The 22,312-nt window shown below is 35.3% G+C and overlaps 1 protein-coding gene across 1 annotated transcript in view; it reads right to left on the minus strand.

Annotated features, from left to right (window-relative positions):
• Positions 1-22,312, minus strand: part of CAH1 (carbonic anhydrase 1) — a 69,155-nt gene that overhangs the window by 6,027 nt on the left and 40,816 nt on the right. The window contains exons 3-5 of the mRNA XM_033467439.2: positions 20,313-20,434; positions 11,918-12,013; positions 1,953-2,067 (exon numbers count right to left, since the gene is read on the minus strand). Coding sequence (XP_033323330.1) covers positions 1,953-2,067; positions 11,918-12,013; positions 20,313-20,434 — 333 coding nt within the window. The remainder of the gene's footprint in view (positions 1-1,952; positions 2,068-11,917; positions 12,014-20,312; positions 20,435-22,312) is intronic.

Below are 22,312 nucleotides of genomic sequence, written 5' to 3' on the forward strand. Positions count from 1 at the left end.
TTTAAAAAAGTCAAAGTTTTCATATGTGCCCATAATTATGAAAGTGGTCTAAGTCATATATTTCTTGTTTCGAGATATTTAATGAATCGCATTTGAATAAATTAAAAAATATTTTTACATTATGCGACATTTTAATTTATAATTTTATTTATTATAGATATGAAATTTTGTGTGAATTTCATAGGAAAATGTTGTTTTTAAAGCTTGAATTGACTTAGACCATTTTCAAAATTAACTGAATGTCCTATAATTGACTTAAAGTAATAAAAAATTGTGATTTTTATTTGAGCCGTTTATTTTGAAAGTGGTGTAAGTCCAACGTCATCGAAAGAAATTGTAAGTGGCGTTGCGTGGGGTATTTAGACAATACAAGCTCAGATTCGGCATTTTGAATTTCTTTAAAAAAAAAAACTTATACCACTTTCAAAATAAATAAAATAAATAATCATTTTTAAAAAGTAATCCATTTTTATCATAATTTCGAGTTTTTAAGATTTTTAAAATGTTCCTGAAAAACTGGAGGGATGTATGGTAGTAAACACATAAGATCTTTATGTTTTTCTTCCGTTACTGGTCTAGTGGTGTTGTATAATGGAAGTAATTGAATATTTTCGTATATTTTTGGTCTTCCTCTTTTAGGTGAAAGATCCAAAACTTGGAATTCAGAATCATCTAAAGAAGTCTTATAAAACATTTGATAAGGTTCATTTTTCAAGAATCTCATCCATTGAATTTTTAGCTAAAAGACAGATTCGCCCGCGGTATTTTTTACTCTCCTTGTTATTGATTTCTCAAGTGATTTCGTTGAAATAAAATCCGGCTGCGGTATTTTCAAGTTATGTTTATATAATTTCTTTAAATTGTTGACTTAGACCACTTTCATAATTAACACTAAATGAATTCCGTATAACGTTGTAATTACAACTACTGTCTAAAGTTTCATTTTTGACGATATCGTAAAAATTACATTGAATAAATTTAGTTTAAAATCATGTCGTGTGAAATAAGTGATAAATTCATTTTTTTTTAAATTTTGACTTAGATCACTTTCATAATTATGGGCACATATTAATTCAGCTATCGAGTATGGGATTCGCGACTTCATCGAAACAGAAATTATGAAAACAAATTCGATTGGCTCGAACAAATAATGTAATTTAAGACGCTACTAATACGAGGAATTAGTAACCAATACTTTAATGCAACAATATCTAGGAAGTGAAATCGTGCGACACACCGGCGTTTCTCATTGCAATCACAGATATTTCAGCCAAAATGATTTTTGCATAAATTCTTCCTAATTGACGCTCAGCTTGAGAACAAAAATGGAAGAGGAAGTACGATTATTCTATATACATATACGATGATATACTTTACTTCATTAAATTCGAAATTATATTTCAGTTTCAGTGCATGCACGAGAGCCTGTATCACAAAGAAAACGAACAATTTTCTTTCAACAATCGAGTGGTAAACGAGATTAAAGATTGATTTATAGTTCTGGAACGACATTTCGTGTGTTAAGGGGTTAAATTCGATTAGTATGCCTAACGTGTGCACAGGATGATAAGAGGTCGATGCAAAGTGGAGTTAAAAATAATCGTATAAGTGGGAATAAATGTTTCAACTACTGAAACGTTACTGTCTCCGTGAGAATCTTTCCTCCCTGATTTCTGATTCGTTCGTGTGCCAACAATCGTAAACAAGGTGGTACCGGCGCATAAAAAATTCAAGGATCGCGATCGGATATGTCGATGCAAATTTAAACATGTTTTTGACAAATGGATCGTTCGAATCAGAGAAATGAAAATAGCTCGATAGTTTCTCTGCACGATTATGTACTGCTCAATGGTGATGCACAAAGGGACTGTTCAATCAGCAGGGAATATATGTATCTAATCGAAGCGGTGATGGACAAGAAAATACCCGAATGACATTTCGATGGCACTTACCTGGAAGGAGTTTACCAGGATCGATGTACTCAGCAATTTCTACGACTTCGTCCTTGTGGGACACGTACGGTAGCAGACGCGCTATCTTATCCATTTCCTGATGCGTCTTGCCAACCTGCAACCGAAAGTGTGCAACGAAATTATTAAAGATATAATAATACGGTTAATACAAAATATTACGTTTACTAATAATACGATTTTTGTTATTAAATATATCCAATTTTGTGCCGAAGTTTCGATCCTTCTATTCAAATTTATACGTCGAGGGCCGAACACCAACCCCAAAAATTCCCACAATATCAAAGTCATTTAATCAATAAAACCGAAACTAGAAAGCTAAAATTTATCATGCAAGATATATTAGTTTAATTATCTTGAATTCTACAAATCCTAGTGACATTCGGTTTGTTCCATACATTACAATAAAAATGAATTTCAAAATCTAGTTAAAAATTAGTATCACCCACATATATGGTGTCCCAAAATTATGGCAAATGAGAGGGAAATGAGAGATTCCTAGGATCATTTGAAGTAACTTTTTCCTTAGCGAAAATGCGATCTGACGTTTCGTTTACGAGTTATTAACGAAAAACAGTGACCAATGAGAGGCGAGCTCGGCTGGCGCAAAGCGGCCGAGCCAATCGGCGGAACTGGGCTTCGATCGCTCGTTCGCTCAGCCGCTCATTGGCTCGGCCGCCTAGCGCCAGCTAATCTCGCCTCTCAATGGTCACTGTTTTTCGTTAATAACTCGTAAACGAAGCCACGGATTGCATTTTCGCAAAGGAAAAAGTTTCTTCAAATGACCTCGGCAATCCCACATTTCCCGGAAATACCATAATTTTGGGATAGCCTGTATAACCGAAGCGGCACTCAACGCGTCAACGAAGTCAATTTTTTACTATTTTATTTGACTCAAAAGATTGTTGTTCTAATTGACGTTTGAAAGTGACAACTAGACTGCAGTCTTGCGATTTTTATGCAAATTCATATTTTCATTAATCATTTTCTGAGTATCTAAAGAAGAGCAAAATTTGTATCATCTACTAGAAAATTTCTTATTGCGTACATTGAGAATAACTATGTAAATAATTTTCATCAATATGTACGTTTTCTGCGTAAGAACTTCAGTCCAGTGATAACTTTTGTATTTGCTTCCTAAATAAAAAAAAAAAAAAAATCCTTTTGCGAGGATTAGAAATGAATCTTTACGTACTAAATAATTTATAATGCCACGTTTAACTGAAAACGCAGCAAACCGAAACATAATTTTGCACTTTCTACATTCGTTGAATCGGTAAATGAGAGAAAATGTTGCACGGACAAGGCGAAATGTTAGAAATAACCATAAGGCTGTCGCCTCTCTGTACTGCTTTTTAAGACGATGCTGTCATGCAGACCGTATCGTAAACAGTGGAACGACTTTCGCGGAGGGAATCGAGTAAGGTAGGTCCGTGCGAATAGTCGGCATCGGCTGGAATTAATGACCCCTCTGCTATCAAATGATCGTCCAATGCACATCATTCATCGGGAAATGCGTATGGAATATAATTTGTCAGGGCTGTTGACATTGTTGATGCATACGTTCCCCGCAGGTGTTCAACTCTCGAAAGTACTTTATACAATTTTGAAATACCTCATAAATTGCCGGCTTCCTCATAGCGTTGTCTTTCGACACACACAAGACAAAGAATTTTTTTACTCATTTCAAGAATCATTACATTCTTTTCATATTGTAGAATTTCCTTCAGATATTATGTAACTATTGCACAAGCAATACAAAGCGAGATTTAATTAGCAAAACCTAACCAATTTTGCTTGGCAAGGATTTTAAGGGGCTGCGATTGAAATTTACTTTATTCAATAATTAATCGCACGACTCGTATAACGACACGGAAACTGTAAAGAAGGAATATCAAATTTTTGAACATTATAGTCCAGCAACAATTAATTATCAGGGACATGTAACTTTTATACAGAAAATTGACCAGCAGCAGGACATTATACCTTGTTTTATACTTTATCTTTTTCATTAGATTTTATATCGATTTTATCACCGAGATTTCCCTTGCATTCGATCGCATCGTTCGATCTTTCATCATAAATTAAAATTGGTTTTTCCATTTTGTGTCGTTTGCCGCGGAAACTTCTCGATTAAAAGAAGAATCATCCGGTACGTTCCATCCACATTTAATGAACTATCGATGCAATGCAATAGCATCATCGCGTTATCAACGACTGGACGATTACGTCTCAGGAAAATGACAATGCGACAAGGAATAACGCAATCGTTCGATTCGATCACTCCAAATTCGGCGGAGACCGCTTGTGCCCCTATCGACGTTATGGACACGCTCGATTGTGCAACGTTGTTTTCCGAATTGCATCGCATTATTGCATTATGCACTACAATGCCGTCGCCGGCTGCATTTACTTCCGACTCGAGTGGGCTAGACTTTTAAGTCCAGCGTTGCGAAGCTTGAGAACCGATTGCGCAATCTCACACTGTTGACTTCGTAATGACTGGACATTAAAAAGCTGAATTCTGCAGAGGGTCGTGCGAAACGGAAACAATCAACACGAAATCATTCAATACAGTTCTTTTTTTCCCGGCGTTGTCCACGCGATCCGACAATCCTTATGTTCAGCGGTACTTCATTTTGATCAGGATTGCGTGTGCATCGTTAATTATATCTGATGTTTCCTATGTGTGAAACACTCTTACAACAGTTGCATTCATCACTTCGATGGAATATTTTCCGTTGGGAATAGCTATCCGAAAATTTTCCGTCGCATAGTGTAGCATGTACATTCAGCCCGCAAAAGTGTTCGTACATGATGACTTGAATTTTTTTTAGATGATACGGAGACCAGTTTGCTAAACGATGGCTACAAAGCTTTTTTTAAATTTTGTTATTGCTTGGAATGAAAAGAAAAAATTGAAAACCCCCGTTTTTTAACCTTTTTATCTGAGCCTATAACGAAAATTGAAAAAATGCCTTTTGTAGACCTCGGTAACTTATATGCGTGCTGAAAACTTGATCGCTTAACTCAGAGTCGAGCTATAGGCGTCGAATAATTTCAAAAACTGCAGATTTCTTACAGTTTTTGGTCGAAATCGTGATAAAACTGTGATTTTTGTGATCTTTAATTTGTTGTAACTCATAACAACGTGAACCGATTTCGATAAAATTTTTAACATACATACAGGGTGTCCCAGGTTTTAATGTTCAAACTTTGTCAGTGTATTTTATGGCACAAAGTAAGAAAAAAATGTTATGTAAACATAGATCATATAGAGCTTTATTAAGAAGTTATAACAAAAATTCAGAATAGGAATAGTAATCAACTAAAAAAAAAAAATAAAAAAATAAAAAAAATCTTCGATCGATGTCAATCATGTATTATCAACAACGGTAGGCATTTCGAAATGTGTTAATAAACACACGGCATGTGCTGATCTATTCAAGCCAATGCTCGCAGTAACAGCAAGTTTATTACTATTCGTATACTGAATTTTTGTTACAACTTCTTAATAAAGCTCTGTATGACCTATGTTTACATAACATTTTTTACTTACTTTGTGCCATAGAATACACTGACAAAGTTTGAACATTAAAACCTGGGACACCCTGTATAAGTTACCGAGATCTACGAAAGACATTTTTTAAATTTTCGTTATAGGCTCAGATATAAAAGTTAAAAAACGGGAGATTTTTATTTTTTTGTTATTCCAAGTAATAGCAAAATTAAAAAAAAAATCATTTCAGTCATCGTCTAGTAGACTAGGCCCTCTATCATCTAAAAACAATTCGAGTCATATAGTTCAGTTTTAAAATAGTTATCATATTTTGAAAGATATACGAACACTTTTGTGAGCCACTGTATTTAGTTGTAAATAGGGAATGATATAGTGCCACTATTTACTACAATTTCACAAAAAATAATGCATAGGATAAAAAATTTACGAATAAATTTTTCAATGTATATAAATATTGTGCGCGCGTCTACACCATTTGATTTTAATACATATTTTCTTTTGTAATTATTTATCGAAATGATTTGGTTTGGTGCTTCTATTTTTCTCACGTTTCTCTAAATTTAGTTTAACCACTTGCCGTACCATTTTCTTCATAGTTACAATAATTAGAAGTTTTTCGATTGCAATAATTTTTAAGAAGAGAAAAGCTTATTTATATACATTGTGTGTCCACATTTACTTAAGTATTTAAATACTGATGACAAGAAATCAGAATTTTATCCAGACTGAAGAGAACGGAGTAGCAATCGTATACATTATTATATGTATATTACATATATATATTGCATATACGTTATTATATTGGGTTGGCAACTAAGTAATTGCTGATTTGTTCAATGAAATAAAAAATTTCTTTTTTACTTGGAATGAAGTTTAATCTGTAATGTATTTTCCATTTTGTTCGATGACCTTTTGTCATATCCCTGACAACTTGAAAATTCCACGCTCGTAGAAAGTCTGATCCTTTTCGGCCAAAAACTGAGTTAAGTGAGATTTTACAGCGTCATCATCATTAAAAGTTTTACCACGAAGGGAGTTGTCCAGGGATCGAAATAAGTGATAATCCGATGGCGCGAGATCAGGGCTATATGGTGGGTGTAACATCAATTCCCAACCAATATCCATCAATTTTTGCCGAGTGGACAAAGACGTGTGCGGTCTAGCATTGTCCTGGTGGAAAATGACACCTTTACGATTGACCAATTCTGGTCGCTTTTCCTTGACCGCTGCATTTAATTTGTCCAGTTGCTAACATTCACGGATAATAAAAAATAACATAATAATAATAATAATAATAATAATAATTTTATAATATAACATTTACGGATATCATAAAAATGGGAGTGAGAGACATCTATAACTGAAATCGACAATTACTTAGTTGCCAACCCAATATATTATATATATAATAACAGGTTATTATTAGAAATCTCCGTCACGTCTCAGACTCGTCAAAGTATGGCAATGAGTTAATTAAGCACGGTTAGAAATTCTTGTAGGCACGCGAATCGGCAGCTAATTCCTTTTGCATTATAAACAAAAAACTTTGTTGGTTTTGATGGCATCGAAGCAATCATTGGGATTCTCTGAGAAATATAATAAATATCTATATGTATTGTTTGAAATATAACGTACTTCAACGAGGTATTTGTAATTCTTTACACACCTTTATTTTTTAAAGTTTGACATAAGAGGGAAATGGTGTCGTAGAAACTCTTTACTATTGACCAGTTAACTGTGTTTGACGAGTGTACTCACGGAGAAGTGGCAGTATTTTGTGTCACGACGTGTGTACTCGTCGTGTGTAAAAAGTAGCGACCATTGGCTATTTAAATTGTAATTTTAATGAGATCAAAGACATATTCTCAAATTTCAAGATGTTCAGAATATTTTGAGGCCAATCCTACAGGAAGGTGTTTACATTGTCATAAAAATAAGGTTAGGGAAGAACCACGATATTGGTGTTCGATGTGCAATGTGCCATTATGTATTATTCCTCGCTTTGCCGAATACCACTCCATAGCAGCAATTTGAATTTTTAACTTTTATAAGTATTTGATTTTTCCTCCGTTTTTCGTTTATTATGTATGCAGTGTATATGTATAACTCTTTGCACTCGAGTGGTGATTCTGAGACACCACTAAAATTTGATATATCACGTTCTAAGATAAATTTCATATCAAAGAAGCTTAGATTTAAAAAATTGTTAAAAGTGTAACTGTTGTGCGAGTCACAATACAGAATTTCATGTGCATAAAATGCACTTTGTCATATAAAATGAATATGATATAAGTCAGAAAAATTATTTTAGATTTACGATTAAAATAGCTTCGAGTGCAAAGTGTGGAGGTTAACACTGTTCGACAAAATCAAACTTTTTTTCTGGGTTCCTATAGCCACTATGAAATTCTTGTAGAGCTTCACTCCCTGACCAAGAATCCGAAAACCGAATTGCTCCATCACCCTCAGTTTTTTAAATAAACGAACTTTTGTAAAAATCCAAAATTTTTTACAAAAATGAGGTATTGCATGAAAAGTAAAAACGTTAGAAAGTTCTAATTGGTGTTAAAAGATAGAGGAGAGTTTCCCGAATATAGTGGCATGCAATTTATTAATTATTTTTGGTCCTAAATAGTAATAAATTGATGTCAAAGTTTAAAAAAGTGTCAACGTGCGCAGTTTCTCCGTAATATTTTTGTATTTTTACGAAAAGTTTTTTGTTCGGCACGAAAACTCTACCTAAGATCGGATTCTGTAGACATTTTTGAAGAAGAAACGGCCCAGTAAAAGTGTCGGAACGATGTACATTTCGAATAGATCGAGAAAATGTTCGACGGCAACATGTACACGACATTTTGCCGCCATGAGCTTCGCTGCTCGCTTCTCTCTGTCCGACAGGGCCGAAGCTACGCGTAATCAACACCGATGGAGGGATCCAATGGGGCACCCACTTTTCGTAAATAATATTTGAATTTTTTTTAGTACTTCAATGTTTTGTTTTTTTTAAATATATTTCTGTGGATAATAATCACCAAACTGTGATATATTTCACACAAAAAAATCACACCAGAGTATTTAGAGTTGACAACGAAAGTATTCTAACACTAGTATAATTTTGACTTCTACGACATATAACTAAATAAATATTTAAATATATATTTAACGATATGTTTCAAGAAGTTTAACGTTTTGAAAATGATTATTTATTCATGATCGTATTATCGTTGTAATTGAAATGATAACTGTATACATGATATACTTGTAATTCGAACAAATTCAGAATAAAATGAATATTTTTGTTCATTATTTTTCTTTTATTATTTCTTCATTTGAAAATTAATAATCTTACTTCTATATTCCTAAAACCATGTTTTTCGTACTTTTTAATTTATGATTCACAGTTTGGTGATTATTATCCATAAAAATATGTAAAAGAAGACAGCACATTGAAGTACTAAAAAAAATGGCACGTCCCACACGCCAAGTGGATGCCCCATTGGATCCCTCCATGGGTGTTGATTACCCATAGCTTCGGCCCTGTCGGACAGGGAGAAGCGAGCAGCGAAGCACATGGCGGTAAAACATCGTGTACATGTTGCCGACGAACATTTTCTCGACCTACTCAAAATGTACATTGTTCTGACACTTCTATCAGGCCGTTCCTTCTTCAGAAATGTCTACAGAATCCGATCCTGGGTAGAGTTTTCGTGCCGAACAAAGAACTTTTCGTAAAAATACAAAAATATAGCGGAGAAACTGCGCACGTCGACACTTTTTTAAACTTTGACATCAATTTATTGCTATTTAGGACCAAAAACAATTAATAAATTGCATGCCACTATATTCGGGAAACTCTCCTCTATCTTTTAACACCAATTAGAACTTTCTAACGTTTTTACTTTTCATGCAATACCTCATTTTTGTCGAAAATTTTGGGTTTTTACAAAAGTTAGTTTATTTAAAAAACTGAGGATGATGGAGCAATTCGGTTTTCGGATTCTTGTTCAGGGAGTGAAACTCTACAAAAATTTCATAGTGGCTATAGGAACTCAAAAATCGTGTCGGACAGTGTAAGTGAATAAGTAAATATATTAGTAATAAAACAAAACCGTCTTTTTGATCCAATGTTTTAACATTTTAACAGCGACGCTTACTCTGTGTTCGACGAGTATACTCGTCGTCGCTTGATTCTCGCGACACATAGGTGGCGTTCTAAAAAAGAGGCGCCACATATAAATTGGTTAAGAAATTATAACCCTTCACGAGTGACCCGAACAAAAGAAAAGACGTTGGGGTATTATTCAGTATTTTCCAGAGTATTTTCCATACATTCAACTCTCTCGTAAAGCTAAAATCGTACGTATTCCACAACAAGATTTCTTAAATCGATTTTTTTTCCAGTTCTCTAGATCAAACACTAGATCAAATCTCTAGATCAAATACCGTGCAAAAATGATTCTCGCGAGAGGGAATTCATTGAAGCGTCTGCGTAGGCCGACGACAAGAAGAGACCGGAAGAGCATGATTCGATCTCGCGTGAGCATGATTTCCTCCGTTCGTCCTCGGCGTTCTCGATATCAAAAGCGGCAACAGTGAATTTCACCTCGTCTTTACAAGACCTCGGATAATGATTCGTGTTCTCGGCGGGGCTTATGTAACCATGCTATCAACCGATGATGGAACGAGCGAACGGCGTCACACACTGTTACGGATTCTGCTTACGGAGCTTACACCAGCTTATGTAAAAGCTTTGTGCGTCTATAAATATGCGGGCATTGGTATGCTGCACCCGTAGAAAGGGCATAAACAGCATGTAAATGAATTAGACTATCGGGAAGCCCGCCACAAGCCTACCTATTGTCACGAGCGGAGAAACTGTCAATGCCAACGGTCAAGTTGATTGTTTCGTAATCTTGATAGATTGACCGCGAGACACTTGTATAATGCCAATGTCAATGCCGCAGCCAGAGTTTGATGATCGAATTCAAAGTTCATTGTCTAAGCTACAATTCGAATTCAGAGTTCAATGGGTTAAGTCGAATGTGAATTCAGTTTATTCGACGCATTCGAAGTCGGATCCAACGCAGAATCGTTCCATTCAAAATTCAATGGCAGAATACGAATTTCGATTCGATGTTCTCTTATTTAAATTTATAGGTATCTCTCAACATTTGATTTACAGAGCATTAGAAACCAGGTATTTTATATTACTTTATCAAAGGAACAATAATATACTCGGATTTTCGACTATATCTATTGCAATATTTATCCCGAGTAACAAATTTATTGGATAAATTTGAATCGAATTGAATAAATAAAAATAAATTGAATAAATCAAATAGAATAAATGCAGTGGTCTAGGTGCATTTACTTGCATCATTTCTCTCGCTAATTTTTGAATATCATATCAGACAGATCATCGGAATGTAAGCATTAAATTGTCATTTGTAACGATACCAGTGCTATTTTTGCTTACGGAAGGTTATTCTTATTTCTTTCTGAGCGTGAGCTCAAGTTTCCCAGCAAAAGGGCTTAAGGAAACTAAAGAAAAAGAAAAGTTACAATGAAGACGTTGATAAAGAGAGTGTAGCACAGTGGATGCCAAAATGTGAAAAAACTGAGATCAATTTGACGCGTGAGCGCTGTATAATTAGAGTTCTAAGAGTGATTAATAAAATAAACATAAGCATTAAAACGGGCATAATAACTTAGAAGAGTGAGAAAGCAGTTTAGCAGACCTATCACGGAGTAATCCGAGTGCCCTTGAAAAATGCAACTGTGTCCTTTCTTATGCAATATTTCTCTTTTTTTACTTTTCTATGTCCGTCATTTATGTGATTAATTTGTCTGACCTGACATTATTACATCCATTACTTAGTCTCACAGCAGTTCAGTATCGTGATTTAGCAAACAAGAGATATAAAATCATCACGGAGCTAGCCGAGTTTACTTTATTTATGATCACGAATTCAATGATCTTGAATTCAAAATACAACGATTAAAATTGAGTGCAGAGATTAATGTTCAACTTCGAATTGAATTTCACGAGCGGAACGAAATGCTCGAATCTGAAATCATATTACGCAGAGAGCGAACCGAGAAAATAATCTCAACGAGTTACAATTAACTGTAACAGTACTTCGTCGGCGCGCTTATAGGTTAATTATAGCACGGCTTGATTCTAAGTATTAGCTGCCAGTGATTCAACTACCTCTTACGATGTAATTCGCTTTCCGAGTCTCTCTGGAAAGATGGTTATCGATGGAAAGATAATGCGGCGGCGAGCAATCTGCCGCTTGAAATTCGACCTGTTCGAGCAGCGTGGAAAAACGCGTGACTAACGTGCCATTGAAACCGAACTAGGCGAACCGGGAGAAAAAAATCTGTGATCCAGGAAACGGCAGCAGGTAATGGAATGATTACTGACCTTCAGAAAGACGCCCAGAACCGCGAGGCCATCTGGCGCTTTCGCTGCTTTGGCGAACGTGTTGTACTTGCTGGTGTTCCAATGCACTAGATGCAACTGCAACATAGAATACGAAAAGATGTTTTATAATTGGATTACCATTTTCATGGAAATTATCGCGTCATCGATCATTATACTCGAGTTTTCAGATCTATAGAATACAGTTGTATAAGATGAATAATGTTTACTCGCTTAAGCAATTTCCACCGTTGATCAGGAAAATATTTCCTTTCATTGTTTAGATTAATAAATAATTACTACACCACAGGTTCGTACACACTTATGAGTCATAGGTAAACTGCGAATTTGTATGCAAATTAAAATTGATCTACGCAGCAGGCGGATTTCGAACAGAAATTGGTTTTCTTAATCATTTCGATACGTTGACAACAATGCGACAGTGCTTTTCAATTCTTGTAATTTTTTCACTATTTTGTGGTTTTATAAATTACGACATTTCCAGGTTTTATTAAAATACGTTAACAATTAATGATGCCTCGTCTTTATTTGCGAATGCATCTAAATTACAAAAATGCGATTTTAATTTGCGAGAATCATAGAAAATTTAACCGTCAGATAGGGTCGGTTAAATTGTTAAATAAACTTCTTGTTTATTTTAACAATATCCTAAAACTCGCGATCGCAATTTTGGTTTGATTACGGATTATTGAAACTATTGATGATCGAGAAGATGTTTTGTCGAGAAGATCATCAGAAAGACCACAAAGGATAATGTTGACGGAGAATCTGTCCAAACTTTAGAATCAAAGAACGCATTTACATTACGCAATATTTTTCTGTACATATTCATGCAAAACTTCAAATATCTCGAAACAAAGAATACATAACCTACGCCACTCCCATAATTACCAGCACGCTGAATGAGCTTTTTAGTATTTGAAATAAATTTTCCTTTGATTCTGGTTATGGCAGCATGATGAAAAAAATGAGTGCAGTAATTACTCCCTAATTCGCGCTTAGATTGCGCACAAAAATGGACAATTTGGGAAGAGGAGATACGATTATACGTGCCTTGCGTCACGTTTTTATAATTATTGACAATCGGTAATTATAAAAACGAGCCGCGAGGCACGAATAATCCTCTTCCAAAATTGTCCATTTCGGTTTCCAAGCTGAGGGACAATTGGAGAGAATTCACTGTATTTACAATACATACATATTTATCGTAACCTTTTCCTCTACTAAAAAGTCTCTGCTATAATAGAGATAATACTCAACGCTAACATTAAGAAATCTCATCGGTATTTCTCTTTAATACTTTGTCACTCCTCTCAAACCTCCTCTCTTGCATCAGACAAGACAATAGCCGTTGGTAACAAACGTAATGAACGCTGATGATTGGTAACTACATTGCAGCGATCTATTCATCGAAGGCGTGATGCGATCGAAAAGAAAGCTTATTGTTCTACGGATAGCGAAGTCGGTCGTCTAACAGGTTGCTCAAACAGTCCCGCGTGAGAGATGTTTCGCAAGCTACACTCGCGATTAGCGAGCGTCACAGGTAAAACAAACTAAATAAACCGACGACGCGCGACGATCGACCGCGCTGAAAGCGCGACAAGCTCGCGTGAAACGTACACCAGCGGACAAAATTATTCTTGGACGAAATGTATCCAACGTTATCCATACACAAACCTTACCCTCTAAATGAAATCTGAATAACAAAATGTTTATAGTTAAAAAATGTCTTTTAATATGCTTATCGTGTTTGCACAGCAACCGTGGCGCGTGTTGAAGTATGAAGTTCTCTTAAGTTATTCTACCAGCATAATTCTGACTGTGTTTTTTAATGAATTGTAAGGAGTCGATAGTTCTCGTGCTTAATCGCTGACAAACGTTGCTTCATATCATATGGAACCTTTTGACTTAAAATTTTCTCTTTCATTGTCCCACTTTCATTGTTCCAAGTTTCTCTTTCATTGAATCCACTGTTTTCTCGCGAATAAATTGGCATCGGACAGGTTAGAGACTTACAGTATAGTAAAAGTTTGCAAATTAAATTATTTGATGGTCGTACGAGATGTATTATTAGTAATTGATAGAGTTTCGACATTTGTGTAATATAAAACAAACAGCTACGTAACGGGAATTAACAAATACGCCTTTGTTTCACATTTTGTAGACGGAAGTATAATGGATGTTAATTATTCTCTTTTACAACACTGCTAAATACTATCGTACATTGTCTTTGTTACCAAAATATATATCCTTGTCAAGAATATAATGCTCTTTAATGTTAAATAAATTCGATCTTACGATCGAATTATGTGATTCCTCAGGTCATCTGAAGTAATTTTTTCCTTAGCGGAAATGCAATCCGCGGCATTGTTTACGAGTTATTAATGAAAAAGGTTGACCAATGAGAGATCAGCACGGCTGGCGCAAGGCGGCCAAGCCAACGAGTGGACGACGCCCAGTTCCGTTGACTGGCTCGGCCGCCTCGCGCCAGCTGATCTCGCCTCTCATTGGTCACGGTTCTTCGTTAATAACTCGTAAACAAAACGGCAGATTACATTTGCACATTCTCTCTCTCTCTTTCTCTCTCCCTCTCTCCCTCTCTCTCTCTCTCTCTCTCTCTCTCTCTCTATATATATATATATATATATATATATATATATATATATATATATATATATATAAGTACACCCTATATATACAGGGTGTCTCATTAACTTTGTTACAAAGCGATATTTCCATTATCGTTAATGATACGCGGAAATGCTTGAGGAACAAATTGTTTGGTTCGAAAGGACGCATGTTGTGGTGGAAATCATTTTTTTGTGAAGGTCATATTTTTTGAGATTTCAAGGTCGTCGATGTTTTTTCAAATAGGATTACATATTTCTATCATTATATCATGATAGCTAAGATCAAGACGAATCTAATAACCTATAATACCATGACCTTCATGTGACCTTGGGTACGAAAATTAAAGAAACGCATAATGAAATAACTACAACAGGGAAATCAAGAATGAAAAATTTATTGTAATAAATGTTCAAAATTATTTCCATTGACTTCAAGACATTTATTAATTCGATTATGAAAACTTTGACAGAGCTCCATACTCCATACCAAAACGTTATACCAAAAAGCGTGACGTCTACCGAAAGGAACATAACATAAACATGCTGGCATTTGGTATCAATAAACGTGTTGGTGATACTAAATTGTGAAAGTCATGGGGCAATAAAGATCACATGAAGGTCATGTTATTATAGGTTATTAGATTCCTCTTAATCTTAGGTATCATAATATAATAATAGAAATAATATATATACATACATAAACACACACACACACACACACACACACACACACACACACACACACACACACACATATATATATATATATATATATATATATATATATATAGAGAGAGAGAGAGAGAGAGAGAGAAAGAAAGAGAGAGTTTATTATTAATAATAGAGTTTATCATTACTAATTAGAAGAAGTAGGAAGATCGCGTAACTACATTCGTTGCCAAGCTTCGTCCCGTTAACAGTCTCCACGGTTATCTTTTTATAATTTATGATTTGTTCGATGTAAAATGATGCTATCCGAGAAAAGTCATAAATTCGATTAACGTAACTTAAACAACGGTGGCTGGTAGCGAACGCGATAACGTGGCACTCTATGGTCGTCTAACTACATTCGAAACGTGATAGTAATTGAGCAAGTTGAAGCAGTTCTGAAGGTACCGTTCATCATATCTTCTAATGGTAGTCGGCTAACGTTAATGTAGGATATTACAATGTGTTTACCGTACTTGAGCCACGAGTATTACTTGAGCAGTCGCTTCGAAAAGGTATGTTCATCACGCGACGCGAAAGAGTTTTCTCAAGTTTTCTCTGATTTATGCACGAATTCGGAGTGCATTCCAAGCGCAGCGAGCAGCGAGAGATAAACGTGCGTGGAAATTGTATGTGAACTGTGGACAGTCGACGGATTCCAACGCAATTATTCCATGTATCGTTTCGTCCATATTTATAATCGGTTGAAGAGAAGAAAACGTGGAAGCAGCAACGCCGAGTGACTTCTTTCTACGTCGCGATTTCCTTCGAAAATCGAAGAACCGAAAAGTTGGCAGATTTTGTTGCGAAATCTCGATTTGAATATGCTTCTTGTAGTTAGAGTGCAGATACTTATGCGTTCACATAGCATCTGCAGATTTTTGAAATGTAAGAGAACGTAGAAATTGCCAAGGTCAAGATTATCATCTTTCAAACTTTTCCAGTTTTTGGAGAACGACGTACGAGAATGAGATTTTGCTGAAAGATCGACGATCTATTTATATTTAATCGATAGCAAGAACACGTTTAGTTCGTTGTTTCGGTATTCCGATTTCCCTGAATGTTCGGGGTTCGGAATAGTTTGGTTATTTTGGGTTGCTATTTGAAAAATGTTCCCATATTGTAAGTTCCAATATGAACGGGTATAAGAGAAATGTTGAGATAAACATTTTTATTTGGCTAGATTTAGTGAAATTGAAAAATAAAAGTTATTCTACAACAGGAACAGATATTTAAAATTGAAATACACATGAAAAAAGTTCTGAAACATTATTCCAAGTGCTATGTATTCTGTTTCGTAAATGTTCTACGGGAACAAATATTTTATTGAACGAAACGTACAAGTTCGAGCAGAATTTAGTTTACAACAGAAGGTTTATGTTTATTATACTGTTTATTTCGAACCCTATCTAAAAGTCAACAAAAGAATTCTTTTCTCACGACACAGTGAATTCCGCTTATTTCAGCCACCGTGTAATCAAGGTTACTGTTTATTCGGTACAAGGCTCAAAGAACAGAATCTAATTGAGTAGACCTGGTGCTTTTTGCTTAATTGAGATATTGATTTACTCACACCAAAGGAAACTAATTCCAAATAATCGAAATCTGGCGTTCTTAATGGAAGAAAAGTTTAATGGAAGAAAATCTGCAGCACAGGTTTATGTAAATATCTCGCTTCTCGGACAAGTGCGGAGGTAATAAACCGTTTCTCTTGCCGTGACTTTTAGCATTTCTATATTTTTATGGCCGGTTGGGCAGAAGGAAAACTTTAGTTGACTAATTTCCATATCTCAGAATGGTCTTAGAAGTGTTTCTGAAGCGAACGTTCGTCAAGAATTCTCGAACTGGCCAGCCTTGTTTGAAAACGGTGAGAATGCCTAAGCGTATTGTTACATAATTCAATTACAATTTCCATGCATGTGTACACCTCAATAGGAACGCCAATTATCATAATTGCTTCCCTCCGTTTGCCTAATGTTTTGCCTTCTGAATAGTTTCGCATACAGTCACTCCTTGTTTCTTGTTATTGTTTGTTCTCTTTACTTCTGCGTCCTCCGCATTCTTCGTACAAATAACAAGTCTTTCGGATATCGTTCTATTTTCCTTTTTCTTTTTTTCTTTTCTTTTTTGAAACTAAACACCGAGGAAATGATCAAATTACTTTACACATAGAATTCGTGAATTATCTCGAGAGAAAATCGGTCAAAAATTACTTCGTGCTAAGTTAGAAACTACGTTTCATTTTTGAAATACGAACGAACTAATTTTGCAAGATGCATGACGTTGACAGTGGTACTCAACGCTGAGACGATGTAACACGAGCCAACGTCAACGTGCCAATGTCAACGTGTTCGGGAATTGTATCTTTCTATTATTTTCCGCCATCGAACTACGCGAACCATGTGTCGAAAATTCGCTCGAATTCGCGAAGTCGTCAGATTAATTCCTAGATGTTTGATTTGTGAAGTAAAGTAAAAGATAACCGCGAAATAGTGTATATAAACTACATCGCTTATTGTACAAGACAGTTCACAAAATATTAATATAATAATTCCTCCCTAATTCGCGCTGAGATTGCGCACAAAAATGGACAATTCGGAAAGGGGAGATACGATTATTCGAGCCTTTCGGCACGTTTTTATAGTTACCGATTGTCAACAACTATAAAAACGAGGCGCGAGGCTCGAATGCCCATTTTTGTGCGCAATTTGAGCGCGAATTAGGGAAAAATTACTGTACTACTACTCCAATTAAAATCATATTACAATCGCTATTAACCAGTTAGCTGTTACGAGTTCTTTGGAAAGTGGTAGTACACGATGACGAGTTTACTATAGTCCTCACGCGACAAGATGTCACCTTTGGGTTTACAATTCTCCTCTTACAAGCTGTCCCACTGCCGCAATTAGTAAGAGTGCGAATGTAAAGACATAGGTGCCTTCTTGTCGCGTAAGGACTATACTTAACCTAGACGCTATATACAGTTTTTTCATAATAATTATTTATATTTTTTTATTTGTTCGTTTTATTTTGTCTCGGTCTCGAAATGTTCGAAACATCTTAAAGTCTACGAATATATTTTAGTTTTCTCTAAAATTACAATTTAAACAGCAAATTCTTTTACATAACGAGTATACATACTCGTAAAAAACAGGTAACTGGTTAAAGCACGAAGCGTCTTTGGAAACTGGCGGTGCTTCGAAATTCATTTTCTTGAAAGTTACACTCGGAAATTAAACAAATTGTATACATTCGTATTCGGCGCGCGTGAATCGATCAGAAAACGTTGTTTCCAAAGTTGCAACTCCAAAAAGGAAAGTTGAAATCTGCTGCGAAGTATAATTCGTGCCGTCTATGAGCGGAAGATAAACGACCGAAGCGGTACGAATCACAGATGCGTTCCGGTAGAGGTGATTCAGCTTCTAAAGCGACGGAGAACGAAGAACGCTCGCTCGGACAAGGCCGAAGGCAGCGCGAGTTCGCGAGGACTATGGTAGATCGTGACGCGAATCATGCTCCGCAAGAGTGAATTATTAACGATCTTCGGCGAACCCGCAGCCGGCCACGAATGTCAGAGAACCCGGTTAATCGCTTATCCCGCGTTCGTCCTTTTAAAGTCGTTTAAGAGCACGCTCCTCACATTTAAACGGTGCTCGGGACCTTAAGCGTTATTGTTCCACGGCGAACCAGTGGGATCGAAACATTATATATAACATATAGTATATATATATATATACTAATATACTATATATTTTATATATATATACTAATATACTATATATTTTATATATATATATATATATATATATATATATATATATTATATTGTATATATTTATATTATATATTATTTATTTTATTATTATATGTATACAGGGTGTTCCACAATTATTTTAACAGCCGAAAATGAGGGGTAGCTGAGGTCATTTGAAGTAACTTTTTCCTTTGCGAAAATGCAATCTGCGGCTTTGTTTACGAGTTATTAACGAAAAACACTGGCCAATGAGAGATGACGGTGCGAGAGAGAGAGAGAGAGAGAGAGAGAGAGAGAGTCCGCGAGAGAGTCCGCAGCACGAGGCTGTGACAGATGGTCGGGACGGACTCGAGCCGCGTTCGAAGTATTGAACAAATCACGAAGCGAGAACTTTCCGGATTTTTTTTACTACGTAACGGTAATATTTTTAAGAAAAACGCTGTTCACCTTTATTTTAGAACGTCTGAAGAATATTTACTAATTTTTCGGACCCGAAATAATAAGTAATTTAACCGTGACGGCCGTTTTAATTTTCTAGTGTGCATAACACCTCGTGTGTAACATATGAAATTTTTAAGCAAGGTGTACAGTGAAGATTAACGAAGTACGTAAATAATATTTTACGTAAATGATATTTTACGTAAATGATATTTTACGTAAATGATATTTTATTTAAATAATTCCGTGTCCGGCTGTAAAGGTGAACAGCGTTTTTCTTAAAAATATCACTGTTACGTAGTAAAAAAAAAATCCGGAAAGTTCTCGCTTCGTAATTTGTTCAATACTTCGAACGCGGCTCGAATCCGTCCCGACCATCTGTCAAAGCCTCGTGCTGCGGGCTCTCGAACTTCGCGCCGTCACCTCTCATTGGTCTGTGTTTTTCGTTAATAACTCGTAAACAAAGCCGCAGATTGCATTTTCGCAAAGGAAAAAGTTACTTCAAATGACCTCAGCTACCCCTCATTTTCGGCTGTTAAAGTAATTGTGGAACACCCTGTATATAGGCTTTAGTGGAAGGAAGAGAATGAGGACGGTTAGCCAGCGACCGTTACATGTTGTCAATTTTTAATTTTATTTAAAAATTCAAACGTGTCGAATTTTATCAATGTTCCTCCTATACAATTGCTTTCAAGTTTCTATAGTAATTTTTACTGTATTTCAGATGTAATAGAATTTTTAACAATTTTAAACGACATTTACTGAATTGATTTCTATAGGTGATGTATTATTGAATTGTTATCGCATATTATTTGGTTGAATAATTGTTACTTAAAACTGTACAAACCTCTCCCGCGAACGCTTGTCCATCGACAGTGTGTTCCGAACCTCTGGAATCGCTGCACCCCCAATGACAATGGTACTGCTCGAGCTTGTATACATCATCTATTAAGGGACCACCGCTCAAGACTGTAAACAAAAATAATAAAAATGTTGATAAAAGAGCAACAAAAATTTCAAACGATAATAATTTTATGATAATTAGTATTATCCAAAATTGTTGTTCTTTTCTTTTTTAGTTCCATTCTGAATAACAGTTGTTAATTTATAGTTTCAATAATCGTATTATCTATAAAATTATTTCAATATAGATGTCTTCTTAATGAACTTTTGCAAACATGATCCCATCTGAACAAAAGCGATAATGCTATAAACATTCTTATAGTTTCCGTTATATATACATATATATATAAATTATTATAAATTGTATATATAATTTCCGTTATATGATATATATATATATATACGTGTGAACAGTAGTTCTATTCCGTAGCGCAATTGAATAAATTATTTTAAGATGATTTTTTTATTGTATTATTGTATAGTCGAGTAAAATAGCAAATAATTTACTATTATTATATAACAGAAATTATATAGGTATAATATCCGTTATATAATAATAGTAAATTATTTGCTATTTTACTCGAATAAAAAAATCATCTTAAAATAATTTATTCGATTGCGCTACGGAAGAAAGCTACTGTTCACACGTTACTCGTAAAATAAGAGAAATAAAATATGTGAAATAAGATATTTTCATGGCGTGTTGATATTTTGACCAGCGTGTTTGACACGCAGAGACAAATTAAGTTGGGACAATGAGAAACTGACGAGGGTTGACGATAGCCGGTCGTTAATTTCGGATACGCACGAGTCAGGTGAAATAGGTGTGGTTAATTTCGAAATAAGAACGATATCATGTTTCTACGAGGGTCGCAGGACGAACGCGGATCGTTTGATTGCGTTGAATTACAGGATACGGTTGATTAGCCGAATTGCGTGAACGATACTCGGGACATAACGAGATCATAGCTGGCAGAGGCTGATTCACTTGTCGGCACAAAGGGAAAAAAGAGCATGCGACCAGGGGGGACAAGAGAGAGGAAGGGCAATGAAGATTTATTGGAGTTTAGCCGGAGTCAATGAACACCCCAGACAAAATCCACTGAAATTAGAGAGTCTGATGTTGTTGCGTTAGTCTGAAGATTGGTCTTAACTCGTTAAGTGGGTCGCTCCTCCATCGGACAATTCCGTTGGTTACGACAGACGGTTTTCGGTAAAACTATCGCGTGACAAATATCAAATACAGATTGGAATCTAATAATTTTAAAAAATCGAAACTATTACAATTAGTTCTAACCGGTGATAAATTAATGCAACTACTCGCAATCATTTAAACTTGTTAACAAGGATATCCTCGTTTCCATCAAGGCACACAAAGATTTCATACTTTCTTAAGTTTCTTTAAATCTTAAATAGCATAACTGTTTCCATTCAGAAAACATGTTGTGTGCTGCGCCGGTCAGATATAAATGACACTAATTCTTGACTAATTTTCAAAATTCATTTTTAATCAAATATACAATTCGAAGAAACTAAAATTGCAGGAGAGTTATGATACCGTTCACTATGATAAATTTTAACTGCTAATTTTAGTTTCACTAATTAAATTACTTTGATTTTGTATGAATTTTTGGGATTGTTTTTCGGAGCTTAACGCGATGATAAATCGCATTAATAATTGCACTTCTCGAACTTCTTTTTCGCAAAAGTAAGACAATATATTTTTTAAATCAATCACTGAAACTAATTTAGCGTGTACATTAATGTTTTACTATTTCGATAAGCGCCGCAGTTAGGGAAATTTGTGTTCACTGATCTGGAACTCTTTATTTTCGCGAATTTCATTTAGGAGCATCAATGGTATGTTATTCATTAATTAAGAAGATCAATGGCGTCTCCGAGAGAGTCAGTGTCTACGATCGCAGAAAAACGAAATTAATTGGT

The sequence above is a fragment of the Megalopta genalis genome, chromosome 8, assembly GCF_051020955.1.
Source record: "Megalopta genalis isolate 19385.01 chromosome 8, iyMegGena1_principal, whole genome shotgun sequence".
Lineage (NCBI taxonomy): Eukaryota > Metazoa > Arthropoda > Insecta > Hymenoptera > Halictidae > Megalopta > Megalopta genalis.